At 33.7% G+C, this 17720-nt stretch overlaps 1 protein-coding gene across 6 annotated transcripts in view; it reads left to right on the top strand.

Annotated features, from left to right (window-relative positions):
- Vps13a (vacuolar protein sorting 13 homolog A) overlaps positions 1–17720 on the top strand; it is a 255843-nt gene that overhangs the window by 143395 nt on the left and 94728 nt on the right. For all 6 annotated transcript variants that reach the window (XM_071600547.1, XM_071600551.1, XM_071600552.1 and 3 more), the window contains 4 exons: positions 11850–12132; positions 14385–14780; positions 15027–15131; positions 15251–15397. In XM_071600547.1, the coding sequence (XP_071456648.1) occupies positions 11850–12132; positions 14385–14780; positions 15027–15131; positions 15251–15397 (931 nt within the window). The remainder of the gene's footprint in view (positions 1–11849; positions 12133–14384; positions 14781–15026; positions 15132–15250; positions 15398–17720) is intronic.

Raw genomic sequence — 17720 nt, 5'->3', positions numbered from 1 at the left:
TCAGAATGGAAATCATGAAGCATACAAGCAGCAACAAATGTTGGCAAGGATGTGGGGGAAAAGATACATTCATACGTTGCTTGTGGGGCCGTGAATTGGTACAACCACTATGAAAGCAATGTGGAGATTCCTCAGAAAACTTGGAAGGGAACCACCATTTGACCTAGTTATCCCTCTCCTCAACATATACCCAAAGGACTTAAAATCAGCATACTACAGTGATGTAGCCACATCAGTGTTTATAGCAGCTCAATTCATAGCAGCCAAACCATGGAACCAACTTAGGGGTGCCCTTCAACAGGTGATTGGATAAAGAAATTATGATATATATATATACAATGGAATATTACTTAAAGAAGAATGAAATTATGACATTTGCTGATAAGTGGATGGAGCTAGAGAATATCATGCTAAGCAAAATAAGCCATTCCCATAGAACCAAAGACTGAATGTTTTCTCTACTATGTGGATGCTAATTCACAGTGGTGGTGGGAAGAATAGAGGTACTTTGTATTAGAAGGGAGTGAAGGGAGGGGAGGAAGTATGGGGCAGGAAGTACTGTGGAAGGAATCAGACATTATTACCCTATATGTATATATGATTACATACTAGTGTAATTCTACATCATTTACAACCAGAAGAATGAAAAATTATACTCCATTTATGTATGATACGTCAAAAATACATTCTATTGTAATGTATAACTCATTAGAACAAATTTTTAAAAAACAGTTAATGGCATTCTGGTTTTTAAGAATATCTGCCAAATATTTTGTGACTCTGTAGTAGAGAAAAGAATATCTTTGTACTTTTGTTCAGGGCTAAATAATACTTCATTAAATGAAATTTAATCTTCCCTAATTAGAGTTATTATTGACTTATCAGCAAGAATTTTGCATTAATTCAATGATTAGATGTACGTGCACTTAAATATTTATGAGATGAGGGCTTAAATTAACAAATGCTATTTTTCTCTATAGAATTTGACTATACTTATCCTTAAATTTAATTAATAAATATTTATCAAGTGTTGTGTTGTGGGTGAGACATTGTAATATACCAAAATAAATTGGACATGGTTGTTACCATTAAGAGATTGATACATTTTCTAAATATATTAGGTAGGAAAAAGTGGATTTTAGAGAGTTACTGAAAGTGTTACTAGGAACTGTTGAAAACCAAGGATTATTGATTGACTTCTGGGGAAGGTACATGAAGAACAGAAAAAATATAGTAATGTTGAGATTAGATGCGGACAGCAACATAAGTAGAAATAATTGCATAAACAAAGATAAACAGGAATGAAATGGTAAGGACTTTGTATACTTATAATTAATAGTCTGAATTTCATTAGAATATAGAGTATGTATTTAAAAACAGAATTTGAAGAGTTAAGTTCACGCTTAAGAAGTTACTCCCTCATTTTTCTTGCTGCCAGTTTTATAAATCTTACATCCACCTACTAATATCATCTGTTTTCTTCCTTCTTGTCACATAATATTTGTTGTTCAGTTTCTAGACCACTCATTCTACCACCTTTTCTTATTTACAGTCTCCTACCATTGATCATCTTCTGTTTTCTCTTCTTCACTCTTTATTTGAACTTTCCTTTAACCACACATATTTCTCTAACTCAAGTCTTTTTCTCAGAACTCTTTTTGGGAAACATTTCACTTCTTCTTCATTTTTTTTTTAAGGTAATTAAATCCAGGGACACTTAACCACTGACCCACATCCCTACCCTTTTTATTTTTTATTTTAAGACAGGGTCTTGCTAAGTTGATAAGGCTGGCTTTGAACTTATGATATTCCTGCCTCAGACTCCCAAGCTGCTAAAATTACAGGTTTGTTCTACTGTGCCCCGCAAAATTTTTCACTTCTGCATAACACCCTGCAGTCTGTTTAGAAAGAGTTGGCCACACTACATTATTCCCTCAGTCTTACATTTGCTCTTTCAGTATCTATTACAGTGTAGTAGTTACCTTTTAACATTACATTTACTACTTGGTTTGTATATTTTAAATTTTGCCCTCTCATTGCTACATGGAGACCCAGAGAATATTTTGATAAAATGTTTTGATATATATGTTGACTTTAGGAGAAAATTAATTTTTTTCTTTAAGTGTTGGAATAATGGAAAGTAGAATGAAAATTATGAAGAGGCTACAAATAGAATAGGCTGTCTGAAACTGATTGGATAAAAAATGTATGTAGGTCAGGGGTACAAGTACTCTAATATTTCAGAGACTAGTAGTTTAAAGTCACTAAAAACGGGCATATAGAAAATCAAGCATGGAGGATTCATTGTTCATTGTGGGAAATTTTTAACATCAGAAATCATTATAGAAATACAAAACAGTTAAAATTTTAAGAAAAGAGCTTAGGAAAATAGGGATGGAGATAGTTTTTGCAGTTGTTCATCTATAAAGGTTACTCATAATCATAGCTCATTAGTGTTATAAATAAATAATATTTGTAGGGGCTGAGGGTGTAGCTCAGTGGTAGAATACTTACCTTGCACACTTGAAGCCCTAGATTTGATCCTTACCACCATACATACTCATAAATATGCACAAAAATATTTCTTAAGTGTTTATTCTAGCATATAGCTAACTTTTAAACTTGTTAGACCTAGCCAGCCATGGTGGCATACTCCTCTAATCCCAGTAACTATGGAATATGATGTAGGAGATAACAAATTCAAGGTCAGCCTGGGCAACATAGCCAGTTCCTATCTCAACAGCTTAAAAAATAAAAAAGACGGGGGTATCCAAGATGGCGGGCCAGCAGGAGGCAGCATTCTGTGTCACTCTGTGACCTGGGACTTAAGTAGTGAGAATAATGTTTCTCTGCAAGCAATATTCCTGCTCCCACGCAGGAATCACAGCCACTGTACCAGCGCAGGGCTCCAGGCCTTAGCTTCAGACAAGGTCTCCCAACTACTCATCCATACAGGACTACTGGGAGCCGGAGTGGCAACATAGGCATGGGTACCCACACAGAACTTTCCGCCACCCACCTGAGCAGAAATCCCAGATGCTGCTCCCACACAGGACACCCAGCAGCTACCAACGTGCAGGAACTCCAGCTGCTATTCCCGTATGGACACCTGTCTACTAATGTGGGTCTCCCAGGGTCGCCTCCATCTTGGGACTCTGCAGCAACAGAGATAGTCCCCTACGTGCTGTAGCATGCCTGTACCGGAGAACTTCACACAGGCTCTGAAGACAGCTGAAACTACACACTGTATGCCACAGAACACTCTCTGAACATATTGTCCATATCCAACGCTATCACCTGCCTCTCCCAAGCCGACCAACACCTCATCACTGAAAGCAGCTGGCTCCATCTTGGGTCACTTTCATCACCATCTTTAGTGGGGCAACTCCCAGTTTGGAACACTGCTGGCTAGGTGCCCAGTTTCTAAATCCCCCTTCTCTCCAGCAGCCGCTAACCCAGAATAGTGATACCATGCTTAACTTCACCATCCTGAGGGTGTAAATACCAGCTAACAACAGATGACACCACCAGGAAAGATACTGATCTCTAGCTAAAACAACCCTTGCCTCTTCCTTCGAGATTTTTTTTTTCCTTCTCCTTCCCTATTCTCCCACCCTCACATCCCCAGCCTATGTGAAAGCAAGTATTTTGCATGAATTAGGATTTTTGAGGACTGGGCATCTGAATAGTATATTATAGTTGACTTGTATATTCTTTTTATCCCCTCCAATTTTTACTATTTTAACATTTTTTATTTTTCTCAGTATATGTGTACTCTACTGTCTTTCCATTTACTTGTCTACCCTAAATTACTTCTTCTCCATTCTCCTGCTACTGACATTCTTCTTTAGGTTTCTCATCCATACTTCCTAAGATATAAGAACTCTATATCCTCACCTCCTGCCTCCTCAACAAATCATCCTATACCTCATCCCCAGTTCTTTGTCCACTGTCAGAAACTGTAAACCCTTTTACAAACCTGCTGATTATATTATAGATAATAATTGAATTCACCATTTCTATACATTGTAAACAAATTGTAAACATTTTAATAGCAACTATTTGTTTTAAGGTTATATCTTGTTTATATTGGGTTTGTTAACATTGTCCTTCCCCTCAAAAGGAGAGAGATTGGAACTCTACAAGGATACTAAAAGCTTATAGGGTAAAAACGGAAATGCCTCAGATCCACAGTGCTAGAAGGAAAGACACACAAGCAACATGAAAAGACAAAGGAGGAAAGTGCCCCAAATAAATCAAGATAACACATTATTAGAATCCATGGCCAGCACAGCAGATAAAATTACAGAGAAGGAGTTCAGGATGTACATAATAAAATGTTCTCTGAGTTAAAGGATGATATAAGAGAGCAAATACAGGCAGTAAAAACTTATTTTGAGGAAGAGTTACGTAAACACAGGAAGCAAAAGATGACTTCAATAGGGAGATAGAAGTTCTAAAAATAAAAATCAAACAGAAATCTTTGAAATGAAAGAAACAATAAACCAAACTAAAATTCATTTGAAAGCATCACCACTTGGAAGACAGGACCTCAGACAATGAAGACAAAATATATCATCTTGGTCTGGGGATGTGGCTCAAGCGGTATCACACTGGCCCGGGTTCGCACCACATACAAACAAAGATATTGTGTCTGCCGAAAACTAAATATATATATATATAATCTCATCTTGAAAAGAAAGTGGACCACACAGTGGAAATGGTAAGAAACCATAAGCAGAACATTCAAGAAATATGGGATAGCATAAAAAGACCAACTTTAAGGGTTATTGGGATGGAGAAAGGTATAGAGTTCCAAACCAAAGGAATGAACAATCTATTCAATGAAATGTTTTCCAAGCATGAAGAATGAATTGGAAAACCAAATAGAAGAGTCTTACAGGTCACCAAAATCACAACAGATCCACACCAAGGCACACTATAATGAAAATGGCTAACATATAGAATAAGGAGAGAATATTAAAAGCCACAAGAGAAAGGAATCCAATTACATATAGGGGGAACCAATTAGGATATGTACAGATTTTTCAACCCACACCCTGAAAGCTCGAAGATCCTGGAACAACATATACGAAACTCTGAAAGAAATAGATGCCAACCAAGAATATTGTATCCAGAAAAATCAAGCTTTATATTTGATGATAATATAAAAACCTTCCATTATAAACAAAAGGTAAAAGAATTTACATCTAGAAAACCTGTACTACAGAAGATCCTCAGCAAAATGCTTCATGAAGAGGAAATGAAAACCAACAATTAAAATCATCAGAGGGAGGTGTTACACTAAAGGAAAAAATAGTGAAAGGAGAAATCAAGTTAAATTAAGCACAAAAATGGCTGGGAACACAAATTATGTCTCAATAATAACCCTGAAGGTTAATGGCCTAAACTCATCAATCAAAAGACATAGGCTAGCAGATTAGATTTTTTAAAAAGTCCTAATTATATGCTGCCTCCTGAGACTCATAGGAAAAGACATCCACAAACTGAAGGTGAAAGTTTGGGAAAAATCATACCAGTCACATGGACTTCGGAAGCAAGGAGGGGTTTCCATCCTCATATCAATTAAGTAGATTTTAAGCTAAAGTTAATCAAAAAGGATAAAGAAGGTCATTTCATACTGCTCAAGGGATCCATCACCAAGAAGACATAACAATTATACATATATATGCCCCAAACAATGAAGCAACTTTGCTCATTTAATAAATTCTTCTCATGTTCAGAGACTCAAATAGACCACAACGGAGTAATTTAGGGTGACTTTAACATACCTCTTTAGCGACTGGATAGATCTTCCAATCAAAAGCTGAACAAAAACTATAAAACTCAATAATAAAATCAATAACTTCTACTTAATTGATATATATAGAATATTTAATTCTTCAACAAGTGAATACCTTTATTCTCAGCAGCACATGGATCCTTCTCTAAATAGACCATATGTTACGCCACAAAGAAACTCTTAGCAAATACAAAAAAATAAAATGAAAGAGACTACCCTGCATTTTATCAGATCATAATCGAATGAAATTAGAAATCAATGACAACATAAAAATTATTCCAACACCTGGAGACTAACTAATATTGCTATTGAATGAACAATGGGTTGCAAAAAACATCAAGGAGGAGATTAAACAATTCTTAGAGGTAAATGAGAATACTGATGCAACATATTGAAATCTCTGGGACAATATGAAGGCAATACTAAGAAGAAAGTTCATTGTATGGAGTTATTCCTTTAAAGAAGGAAAAAGGAACCAAATAAATAACCTAACATTACATCTTAAAGCCCTAGAGAAAGAAGAACAAATCAACACCCAAAGCAGTAGAAGACAGGAAATAATTAAACTCAATGCTAAAATCAATGAAATCAAAACAAATGAAACAATTGAAAAAACTGACAAAACAAAAAGTTGGTTCTTTGAAAAAATAAATAAAATTTACAACTCCTTAGCCATGCTAACAAAAGGGAGAAAGAAAACTCAAATTACTAACATACATGATGAAAAGGTAATATCACATCTGACACTACAGAAATATAGAAGATAATTAGAAATTATTTTGAAAACCTGTACTCCTATAAAATAAAAAATATTGAAGGCATTGACAAATTTCTAGAGTCATATGATTTGCACAAATTGAATCAGGATGATATATACACTTTAAACTGATCAATTTCAACCAATGAAATAGAAAATGTCATCAGAAGCCTACCAACCAAGAGAAGCCCAGGACCAGATGGATACACAGCTGAGTTCTACAGGCCATTTAAAGAAGAACTAATGCCAGTACTCATCAAATTATTTTGTGAAATAGAAAAATGGTCACCACTTCCAAACTCATTCTATGAAGCCAGTATCACCCTGATTACAAAGCAAGCAAAGAAAGAAAACTTCAGACAAATATCTCTAATGAACATAGATGTAAAAATTCTCAATAAGATTCTGGCAAATTGAATACAAAAACATATCAAAAAGATAGTGCACCATGATCAAGTTGGGATCATCCCAGTGATGCAAGTTTGGTTCAGCATACAGAAATCAATAAATGGAATTCATCACATCAATAGACTTAAAGATAAGAATCCTATGATCATCTCAAAATGCAGAAAAAGCATTTGACAAAATGTAGCACTCCTTCATATTCAGAACACTAGAAAAACTAGGGATAATAGGAACATACCTCAACATTGTAAAAGCTATCTATGCTAAGCCCCAGGCCAACATCATTCTAAATGGAGAAAAATTGAAAGCATTCCCTCTAAAAACTGGAACAAGACAGGGATGCCCTCTTTCACTACTTCTATCTAACCGTTCTTGAAACACTGACTAGAGCAGTTAGACGAAAGAAATTAAAGGGATGCAGATAGGAAAAAAAAGAATTCAAATTAGCACTATTTGCTGATGATATGATTGTATACATAGAATATCCAAATTGTTCCACCAGAAAGATTTTAAAACTAGTAAATGAATTCCATAAAGTAGCAGGATATAAAATCAACACCTATAAATCAAAGGCATTTCTATTTATCAGTGACAAATCCACTGAAAGGGAAACAAGGAAAACTACCCCATTTACAATAGCCTCTAAAAAAAGAAAATACTTTGGAATCAAATTAATGAAAGAGGTGAAAGATCTATACAATGAAAACTACTACAGAATGCTAAAGAAAGAAATCAAAGAAGACCTTAGGGGATGGGAAGATCTACCTCGTTCTTAGATAGGCAGAATTAATATTGTCCAAATGACCATACTACCAAAAGCACTATGCAGATTTAATGCAATTGCAATCAAAATCCTAATGGCATTTCTCATAGAAATAGAAAAAGCAGTCAATGAAATTCATCTGGAAAAATAAGAGACCGAGAATAGTTAGAGCAATCCTTAGCAAGAAGAGTGAAGCAGATGGCATCACTATACCAGACCTTAAACCATACTACAGAGTAACAGTAACAAAAACAGCATAGTATTGGCACCAAAAATAGACTTGTAGACCAATGGTACAGAATAGAGGACACAGAGGCTAACCCACATAATTACAGTTATCTTATATTAGACAAAGGCACCAAAAATGTACATTGGAGAAAAGATAGACTCTTCAACAAATGGTGCTGGGAAAACTGGAAATTCATATGAAATAAAACCCCTATCTCTCACCATGCACAAAACTCAACTCACAGTGGATCAAGGACCTTGGAATTAAAGCCAGACACACTGTGCCTATTAGAAGAAAGAGTAGGCCCAAGTCTCCATCATGTCAGATTAGGCCCCAACTTCCTTAATAAGACTCCTGTAGTGCAAGAAATAAAATCAAGAATCAATAAATGGGATGGACTCAAACTTCAAAGCAAAAGAAACAATCAGTGAGGTGAAAAGAGAGCCTAAACTTTTACCACTCACACATCAGATAGACCACTAAATCTGTAGGGTATATAAAGAACTCAAAAAGCTAAACACCAAAAACCAAATAACCCAATCAATAAATGGGCCAAGTAACTGAACAGGCACTTCTCAGAAGATGATATGCAATCAATCAACAAGTATATTAAAAAATGTTCAACATTTCTGACAATTAGAGAAATGCAAATCAAAAGTACTCTTAAGATTTCATCCCACTCCAGTCAGAATGGCATCTATTAAGAATATAAACATCACATTCCACCATCATTTCTAACTGATTCCTCCCATGCTTCCTCTCCCTACCCCACTATGAATCAGCCTCCTTATATCAGAGAAAACATTCAGCATTTGGTTTTTTTAAGATTGGATAAATTCACTTAGCATTATCTTTTGTAACTCCATCCATTTACCGGCAAATGCCATGATTTTATTCTCTTTTATTGCTGAGTAATATTCCATTGTGTATATATGCCACATTATTTTTACCCATTCATCTATTGAAGGGCAACTGCGTTGGCTCCACAGTTTAGCTATTGTGAATTGTGCTGTTATAAACATTGATGTGGTTGTGTCCCTGTAGTATGCTGTTTTTAAGTCCTTTGTGTATGTATAGACCAAAGAGTGGGATACTAGTTTAAATGGTGATTCCATTCCCAATTTTCCAAAAAATCTCCGTACTGCTTCCCTTATTGGCTGCTCCAATTTGCAGTCCCACCAGCAATGTATGAGTGTACCTTTTCCCCCGACATCCTCATCAACACTTATTGTTGTTTGTCTTCATAATAGCTGCCATTCTGACTGGAGTGAGATGAAATCTTAGAGTAGTTTTGATTTGCATTTCCCTAATTGCTAGTGATGATGAACATTTCTTTATATATTTGTTGATTGATTGTATATCATGTTTTGAGAAGTGTCTGTCCAGGTCCTTGGCCCATTTATTGATTGGGTTATAAATGTGATGGACATTATCATCCAAAGTACATGTATGAAGACACAAACTGGTGTTTGTATACTTTGTATACAACCAGTGATATGAAAAATTGTGCTGTATATGTGTAATAAGAATTGTAATTCATTTTGCTGTCACATATAAAAAAAGAATATAAACAACAGTAAATCTTGGTGCAGATGTTTGGAAAAAGACACACTCATACATTGCTGGTGGGACTGCAAAATGTTGCAGCCAATATGGACACAGTTTGGAGAATCCTTAGAAAACTGGAAATGGAACCACCCTTTGACCCAGCTATCCTACTCCTGGGTCTATATCCAAAGGACTTAAAAACAGCATACTGCAGGGACACAGCCATATCAATGTTTATAGCAGCACAATTCACAATAGCTAAACTGTGGACCCAACCTAGATTCCATGCCCTTCAGTAGATGAATGGATTAAAAAATGTGGCATATATATACAATGGAATATTACTCAGCAATAAAAGGAATAAAATCATGGCCTTTGCAGGTAAATGGATGGAGTTGGAGAATATAATGCTACGTGAAGTTAGCTAGTCCCAAAAAACCAAATGCTGAATGTTTTCTCTGATATAAGGAGTCTGATTCCTATTGGGGTGGGAGGGCAAGCATGGGAGTATTAGACAAACTCTAGATAGGGCAAATGTGTGGGGATAGAAAAGATGGTGAAATGAGATGGGCATCATTACCCTAAGTATATGTATAAAGACATGAATGATGTGAATAAAATTTGTGTACAACCATAAATATGAAAATTTGTGCTGTATATGTATAATATGAATTGTATTGCATTCTGCTGTCATATATAACAAATTAGAATTTTTAAAAAAGAGACAAAAATAAATAAATAAACAAACAAATAAATAAATAAATAAAAATAAAAGGCTGAGGATGTATGTAGCTCTGTGTTAGAGTGCCCTAGGTTCAATCCCAGTACTGCTAAATAAATGAACACATCTTCTTAAAATTTCTTTAAATAAAGCATTATTATGCCTAAAGGTATTGTTGAAATGTAAATACAGAATGTAATATTCAAATATAAGTATTAATCATTTGGTATCACAGGATTCTGTCATCATTTTCTTATACCTACTCCTCCATATCTGTGCCCCAGATTTCTGCAAATATATGTAGAAAACTTGTTTTTTTTTTAGTTCTACCGGACAATAGAATCCATTTGATATATTTATACAACAATGGAATATATCTTATTCTAATTAGGATTCCAGTCTTGTGGATGTATACAATGGTGAGATTCACTGTAGTGTGTGTACATAGGAAAGTTATGTCGGATTCATTCTATTGTCCTTCCTGTTCCTAAACATCCTCCCTTCTCTTCATTCCCCTTTGTGTATACTACTGAACTATTCTTCTCTTCTTCTTGCCTTATTATGTGTTACCATCCACATATCAGAGAAAAGTATCAACCTTTGGTTTTTTGGGAATTGGCTTTCACTTAATATTATAGTTTCCAGATCTGTCCATATAACAGCAAATGGCATAAACTAATTCTTCTTTATGGCTGAATAATATCTCACTCTGTGTGTGTGTGTGTGTATACCACAATTTCTCTATCCATTCATCTGTTGATGGGCTTCTAGGTTGGTTGCATAGCTTAGCTATTGTTAATTGTGCTGTTGTAAACATTAATGTGGCTGTGTCACTGTAGCCTGCTAATTTTGACTTCTTTGGATATATCCTGAGGAAGGGGATAACTGGGTCAAATGGTGGTTACATTCCTAGTTTTTGAGGAATCTCCATACTATTTCAAAAACTTTCATTAACTTTAAAAAGCCTGTGATGATTTTTCAATAGAATTTTTTAAATTTTATGATCACTGTTGTGACATTTACTTCTTGTTAAGATGACATAAAGCCAACTTCTTTCAGTAAAATACACAAGAGATTTTACGTGTTTAGCCTTGCATATATGGTTGGTATGATTGTGTATTTTCTGGTTATTATAAGTACACTTTTAAAATAGTAAATTTGTAATAAAAATATTCTCTTCTTAAAAGCCAAATAACATAATGGATTTCCAGAAAGTTAAGAAGATATTACCTAGGGCTAAAAAATATACAAAAACTTAAATATTTATTATAACAATATGGAACAAAATAATTTCATTATTCTAAAGCTGTAATCATAGTTTTTTAATGTAAAGCATTTTATTTTATTTTTTATTGATTTTATAAAAAATAAATGACAGTGGAATGCATTACAATTCTTATTATACATAAACAACACAATTTTTCATATCCCTGTTTGTATATAAAGTATGTTGACACCAATTCGTGTCTTCATACATGTACTTTGGATAATGATGTCTATCACATTCTACCATCCTTGCTAACCCCCTACCCCTTCCCTTTTCCTCCCAACCCTCTGCCCTATCTAGAGTTCATCTATTTCTCTCAAGGCATTTTAAATTATAATGTTTAATCTTTTATGCAGATCATTTCTTTTTCTGAAGCCAGAAGATGAGGACTATCAAAAGTGTGAACCAATTGACTTTGAAGAAATTATAGCAAATGATGGAGCTCTTCTTAAGAAGAAATGTAGATCTACAAACCCTTCTAAGAAATCATTTATTATTAATATCGTCCCTGAAAAAGATAGTTTGACATCTCTGTCAGTATATTCACAAGATGGTTGGGACTTACCTTATATAATGCATTTGTGGCCACCCATCCTACTTCGAAATCTTCTTCCTTATAAAATTGCTTATTATATTGAGGTATTTTTGATTTGGGATATCATTATTTTATGTGTGTTTGTGTGTGTGTGTGTGTGTGTGTGTGTGTGTGTGTGTCTGTGTCTTCCTGTCTGACTTTGCAGCTTGAGTTACTTAAAATTATGAAAAATAAAAATTGTTTTGAAGTTCTAGTAAATGTTATATAGTAGTAATAAAGAATATCTAACAGATATTCTTCAAGTAGAAATGTTTTAATCATGTATAAAATGATGAATTAAAGTACTTTTCACTAATTTACCTTAGAAGTCTGTTAAGCCTAATACAAATTATTTGCACAACTGTGGTAAGCCATTTATAAAATAACTTAACAAAAGTAATATGCAGTTCTCTTAAAAATTTAGAATATGGAGATAATAAAATTGCATATAATCATTTGATGAGATCACTTGTTTTAGACAATATATTGCATGTATATTTCATATATCATTTGTTTAAAAGATGAATACTAATTTTTGAAATGAGTATGAGAATTAATATTGAAATAACATTTAAGTACTATACATAAGCAGAAAAGCTGGCTACTTTGTATTATATTTAATGCTAATTCCCTAAAAGAGTTGTTTGCCCTCTGAAGGTGCTTTTTCCCTTAAATACTCGAATTTATTTTAGCAGATTAAGTATGGTTTTCTCATAAGGTTATAAAAGTAATATCTCCATCATAGATTTCATATAAATAATCAATTTTTCAAACTTATCACATGAAAGAAAGTACTTTTTCATTATATTTATCCTAGATTCATTTTGCTTTTTGAGTTATTATATTCCTATACTTTCTAATACATTCTTTGCTGAAGGGAGTTGACATATCTGTGGTTAAAGAATATCTGTTTACCACATGAGTGACAGATAGTTAGTTGCACTTTTCTGTCAGATTTGAGATTGTATTTTAACTCTGCCATTTGCTAGTTGTATGTTCTTAGGCTATATTTTATAATATTTTGTTCCTAGTATATAAAATGTGAATAATACTTGCATGGTTAGGATATGGGGAAATTATTTGTTGGTGTACATAAAGAATTTAGCATATGACTAAGAGGCACTCCAGCACCACCACCATCAACCACCATCATTTTTGTGTGTGTGAAATATTATTTAGCATATAAGGAAACAGTAGCTGATATTTTGCTTTAATTAATTAAAAATTTTAAGATGAAGAGATTCCTTCATCTTATGTTATGAACAATATTAATTGTAATAAGAAACCAGGAAAGAAATATTGAGAATACTGGTAAGATACATAGATGTACTATTTACATTTATATTCTTATAAAATTTTTGATTTGATGCTCTTGGAATCATATTCTGTCTGCCAGTTTCCAAAGGATGTGATCAATTTTTATAAAGACAATTTATATAAGTATGGGAAAAGGGAATAGAAGAGGAAAGTGTGGTTAGGAGACTCAAACTTAGAGGTCATAGAGATAGGAATTCAGGTAATGGAAGCATGGTTGGAGAGCAATGAACAGTTTTGAGGGATACATAAGATGTAATATAGTTGTTGGATATGTGTGAATGGATTGGTAAAAATCAAGATTGGAACCTGGCACTGTGGCACAGGCCTATAATCCCAGCTGCATGAGAAGCTGAGGCAAGAAGATTATACGTTCAAGGCCAGCCTGGGCAATTTAAGGAGACCCTGTTTCAATTTTTTAAAAAATTAAAAATGCTAGATCATAGAGCACCCCTGGGGTCACTCCCCACAGCTGTCAGAACAACAACAACACATCAGAAATGGAAGGCAGTAAAGATTATGGAGTTCATAACCAACTTGAATCTAATGTATGAAATATGATATGTCAAGAGCTTTATAATGTTTTGAACAACCAATAAAAAAAATTAACAAAAAAAAAAGATTATTATTTTGGATTAGCATTAGCTTTTTATGTTTTTTGTTAATTTGTAGTTTTCAAACTATAATCACTTGTAGATGTTTTTGTTTTACTAATTATATTTATAATATTTCACATATAATTTCCAATGAAGTTTCGTACTGCTTATTCTTCACAAGAGTCTTTGAAGTAGTTTTTAAACCATTTTACAAATCAATTACTCAAGTCTAGATTCCATATTTTACAGAGGTTTTCATCATTGGCAAAGTTAGAACTTCAGTGTAGGTCTTCTAACTGTTTCTGATTGTTATTTCAAGAGTTTTTTGTATAGCATTAAAATAATAAAATAGAACTTTTGGATGATTATTCAGACATTTCAAAATTTATTGTATTTTTTCATTACAGGGGATTGAAAATACAGTTTTTACTCTCAATGAAGGATATTCAGCCCAGGTTTATACTGAACAAGTGGATAAAACCAAACTACATTTAAAATTGCTTGATTATCTTAATCATGATTGGAAAAGTGAATTTTATATAAAATCTAATCAACAAGACATTAGTTTCATCAGTTTTACCTGTGTTACAGAAATGGAAAAGACTGATTTAGATATTGCTATCCACATGACTTACAACACTGGTCAGGCAATCGTGGCATTTCATAGTCCATACTGGATGGTCAATAAAACTGGCCGAATGTTACAATACAAAGCAGATGGAATTCATCGAAAGCATCCACCTAATTACAAAAAGCCAGTTCTCTTTTCTTTTCAGCCGAATCACTTTTTTTATACCAATAAGGTATGTAACTTTTTTCTTACTCTTGCTCTTCTCTCTTTTATGATTCCTATTTGGAGCACTAAAGTACTTTGAAACTTAGGTAGAAATAACATTTGTACATGAGGTTAAGTAGATTTAACATTTAATGTTGAGAAAGGTTTTGTGTATTAATGTAATATTTAGTTTATGCAAAAAAAGTTTTAAATTGTCAATTTAAGTAAAAATTTTTAAAGGTACTTGTAATATCTTTAAAATATTTTTTCTTAGGTTCAGCTTATGGTAACTGATAGTGGGTTGTCAGATCAGTTTTCAATTGATACTGTTGGTAGTCATGGAGCCGTTAAATGCAAAGGCCCAAAAATGGAATATCAAGTAAGTTCATTCTGCGTTCAAGCAACTTTTATTTAAAATATCTGTTGGTTACTTAAGAAAAGTTTATAAGGATATTATAATAATATAACAGTCTTTAACTGTTAATTTTTTTCCCTTAGGTTGGTGTCACTATAAACCTTAGCAGTTTTAACATTACCAGAATTGTGACATTTACTCCTTTTTATATGATTAAAAACAAGAGCAAATATCATATATCAGTGGCTGAAGAGGGAAGTGATAAATGGCTCTCTCTTCAATTGGAGCAGGTGGGTAGATGAATTTCAAAAATGTACCTCTTTGAATTCTCTTTTTTTGAAGTTAGATGCCTGAAATTTTAACCCTCCCCCACCCCAATTTTGAATCAGTTCCATGAACTTTTATTGAGTATTTGTACTAGGCTTTTAATATTTAATTATCAAAAACTAGACCTTTCTCTATAGGAATGCATAGCTTGTTCAGTTAAATATAGTTTAAATATACTAATAGAATTAGTTAAGGTATAGAGGCATCAAAGAGGAGGAAATGATTTATTTTCTCTTTTAGAATTGCCTTCATACAGAGTAGATTAAGCCAAACTTTCCTTCAAATTATTTGAAGTAACTTATGAAATTTTGATTGTGTACCATCATTTGCTGTCAGATCTACATAAAAGATTCTAAACAATTGACTTAGGTTGATAGAATATTTACTTTCTATAAAACTTGAAACTTATGTGTCTTTTAATATTGCTTTTCCTTTAGTCTGTTTTTATTTTCCTACTGCATCTTTATTCAAACATTTTAGATGTTCAGATTCTCCTTCATGTATCTTATATATCTTAATATTCCTTTTGTCTTTTCCATGTCTTTAACTCTTTGCTACATTCTGGATGAGTTCTACTTTGTATATCTCTTTCTTGTTTTGTTTTTTTTTTTTTAATTTACTGTGTCTAAACTGCTATTTATGACTTAAACTACTGATTTTTTATTTAAATATATTTCTCATTTCCAGAAGTTCCACCTTTTTCAATTCTGTTCATTCTTTCAGTGAATACTTACCATGGACTTTTTGTTTGTTTTTGTTTTGTTGTTAAATATTTAGTTGTAGGTAGACACAATACCTTTATTTTATTTTTATGTGGTGCTGAGGATCAAACCCAGTTCCTCACACGTGCCAGACAAGTGCTCTACCACTGAGCTACAGCCCCAGCTCCTTACCATGTACTTTTTATGTGACTTGCATTACATCTGTTAACAAAATATCAGGTTTCTGTCTTTGGTAGTTTACAATTCAGTGGGTGCAAAGAAAAACAATAAATCAATAATACCCTAATCAGTTAATAAAATGTATAAGAAAGTTACAAGTCTAATGAGAGAAATAGAAATCAAGTAAGATAAGGAATATCAAACATTCTGAAGAGCAAGGAGTGACCTTTAGTTTTAGTGAAGTGATCAGAACTCACTGAAGTCACCTTTGAACAAAAGCTTGCAGGAAATGAGAGAGTAGCTGTCAAGAGCTCAGCTGAGCTGACAAATATAGGAGTAATTGATTAAGACAACAAGCCAGAATGAATTAACACAGTCAAACTTTTAATCATTTACTTTGAATAGTCCAAGCAAGAGGCTAAATAAACCAGATAGGGCACTTACATCCCCTTGTTCCATTTTCCCTTCTAGGAACATTCCCCTTCTAGGATGAAGTGGATCAGCCCAGACATTGGGGTTGTCTCCCTGTTGAAGGACTCCTTAACAAAAGGCTTTGGCAGTTTTATGAACCTGAGGGATGAAAGAGGGCAGGAGTAGAAAAATACTGAGCACTGAGAAAGAGTTTTCAGGGCTTTCCTCTTCTCAGATAAACCTCTGGCAGAGGCTTCTGAGGAACTCCTCTGCTCATGGGCCCAGATAGAGAGACCTCCAAATGAAAGTGCCTAGGCTAGAAATGCAGGTATATCTAAAAGTATTGTGTGAGGGAGAAATGAGGGGGATTGTCTTTGAAACCACAGTGTTCTGGCTATGTACCAACTCTGGAACGGCGAGGGTACTTAGTTAGCCTTGTGAGGCCTGATGGAATATTTGAGGAGAAAGCATTAGACACAGAAGGATAAACCAGAATAGGGATTCTAAAGAGGGAAAGTATTTGACACGTTTGAGGGATATCAAAAGAGGCCAGTGATACTGGAGAGGGAAAAATAGTAGAGGAAAAGCATAGTGGTAATGAAGGATAACTATACAGAACTTTGTAAGCCTTTACAAGGACTTTACCTTAACCGAGTGAAATGGGGAGCTTTAGGAGGGTTTTGGTCAAAGATTAAACATAGCATGTTTTCAAAACATGCTTACTGAATTAATATATGATTTATTTTTGTGAGTGTTCCACATAATCTCATTAGCTTTATGTTTTTCTTACACATATTTTTTCCGTGATTTTGTGATAACATTTCTGTCTTGATGTATCTGTGTCTCTCAGATATTGTCAGGTCTTGATTATCCTATGAAAACCTTATCTGTAGAATGTCTTTCAATAGTTAGTTCATATTTACATTAATTTCAATCTCAAATGCTTAATGACTCTTTAAAATTTGCTTTTTTTTTGTTTTTGTTTATCATTTCA

This window comes from Marmota flaviventris, chromosome 13 (assembly GCF_047511675.1).
Source record: "Marmota flaviventris isolate mMarFla1 chromosome 13, mMarFla1.hap1, whole genome shotgun sequence".
NCBI lineage: Eukaryota > Metazoa > Chordata > Mammalia > Rodentia > Sciuridae > Marmota > Marmota flaviventris.
Note: the sequence above shows the minus strand (reverse complement) of the source record. Positions and strands in the feature narration are given on the sequence as shown.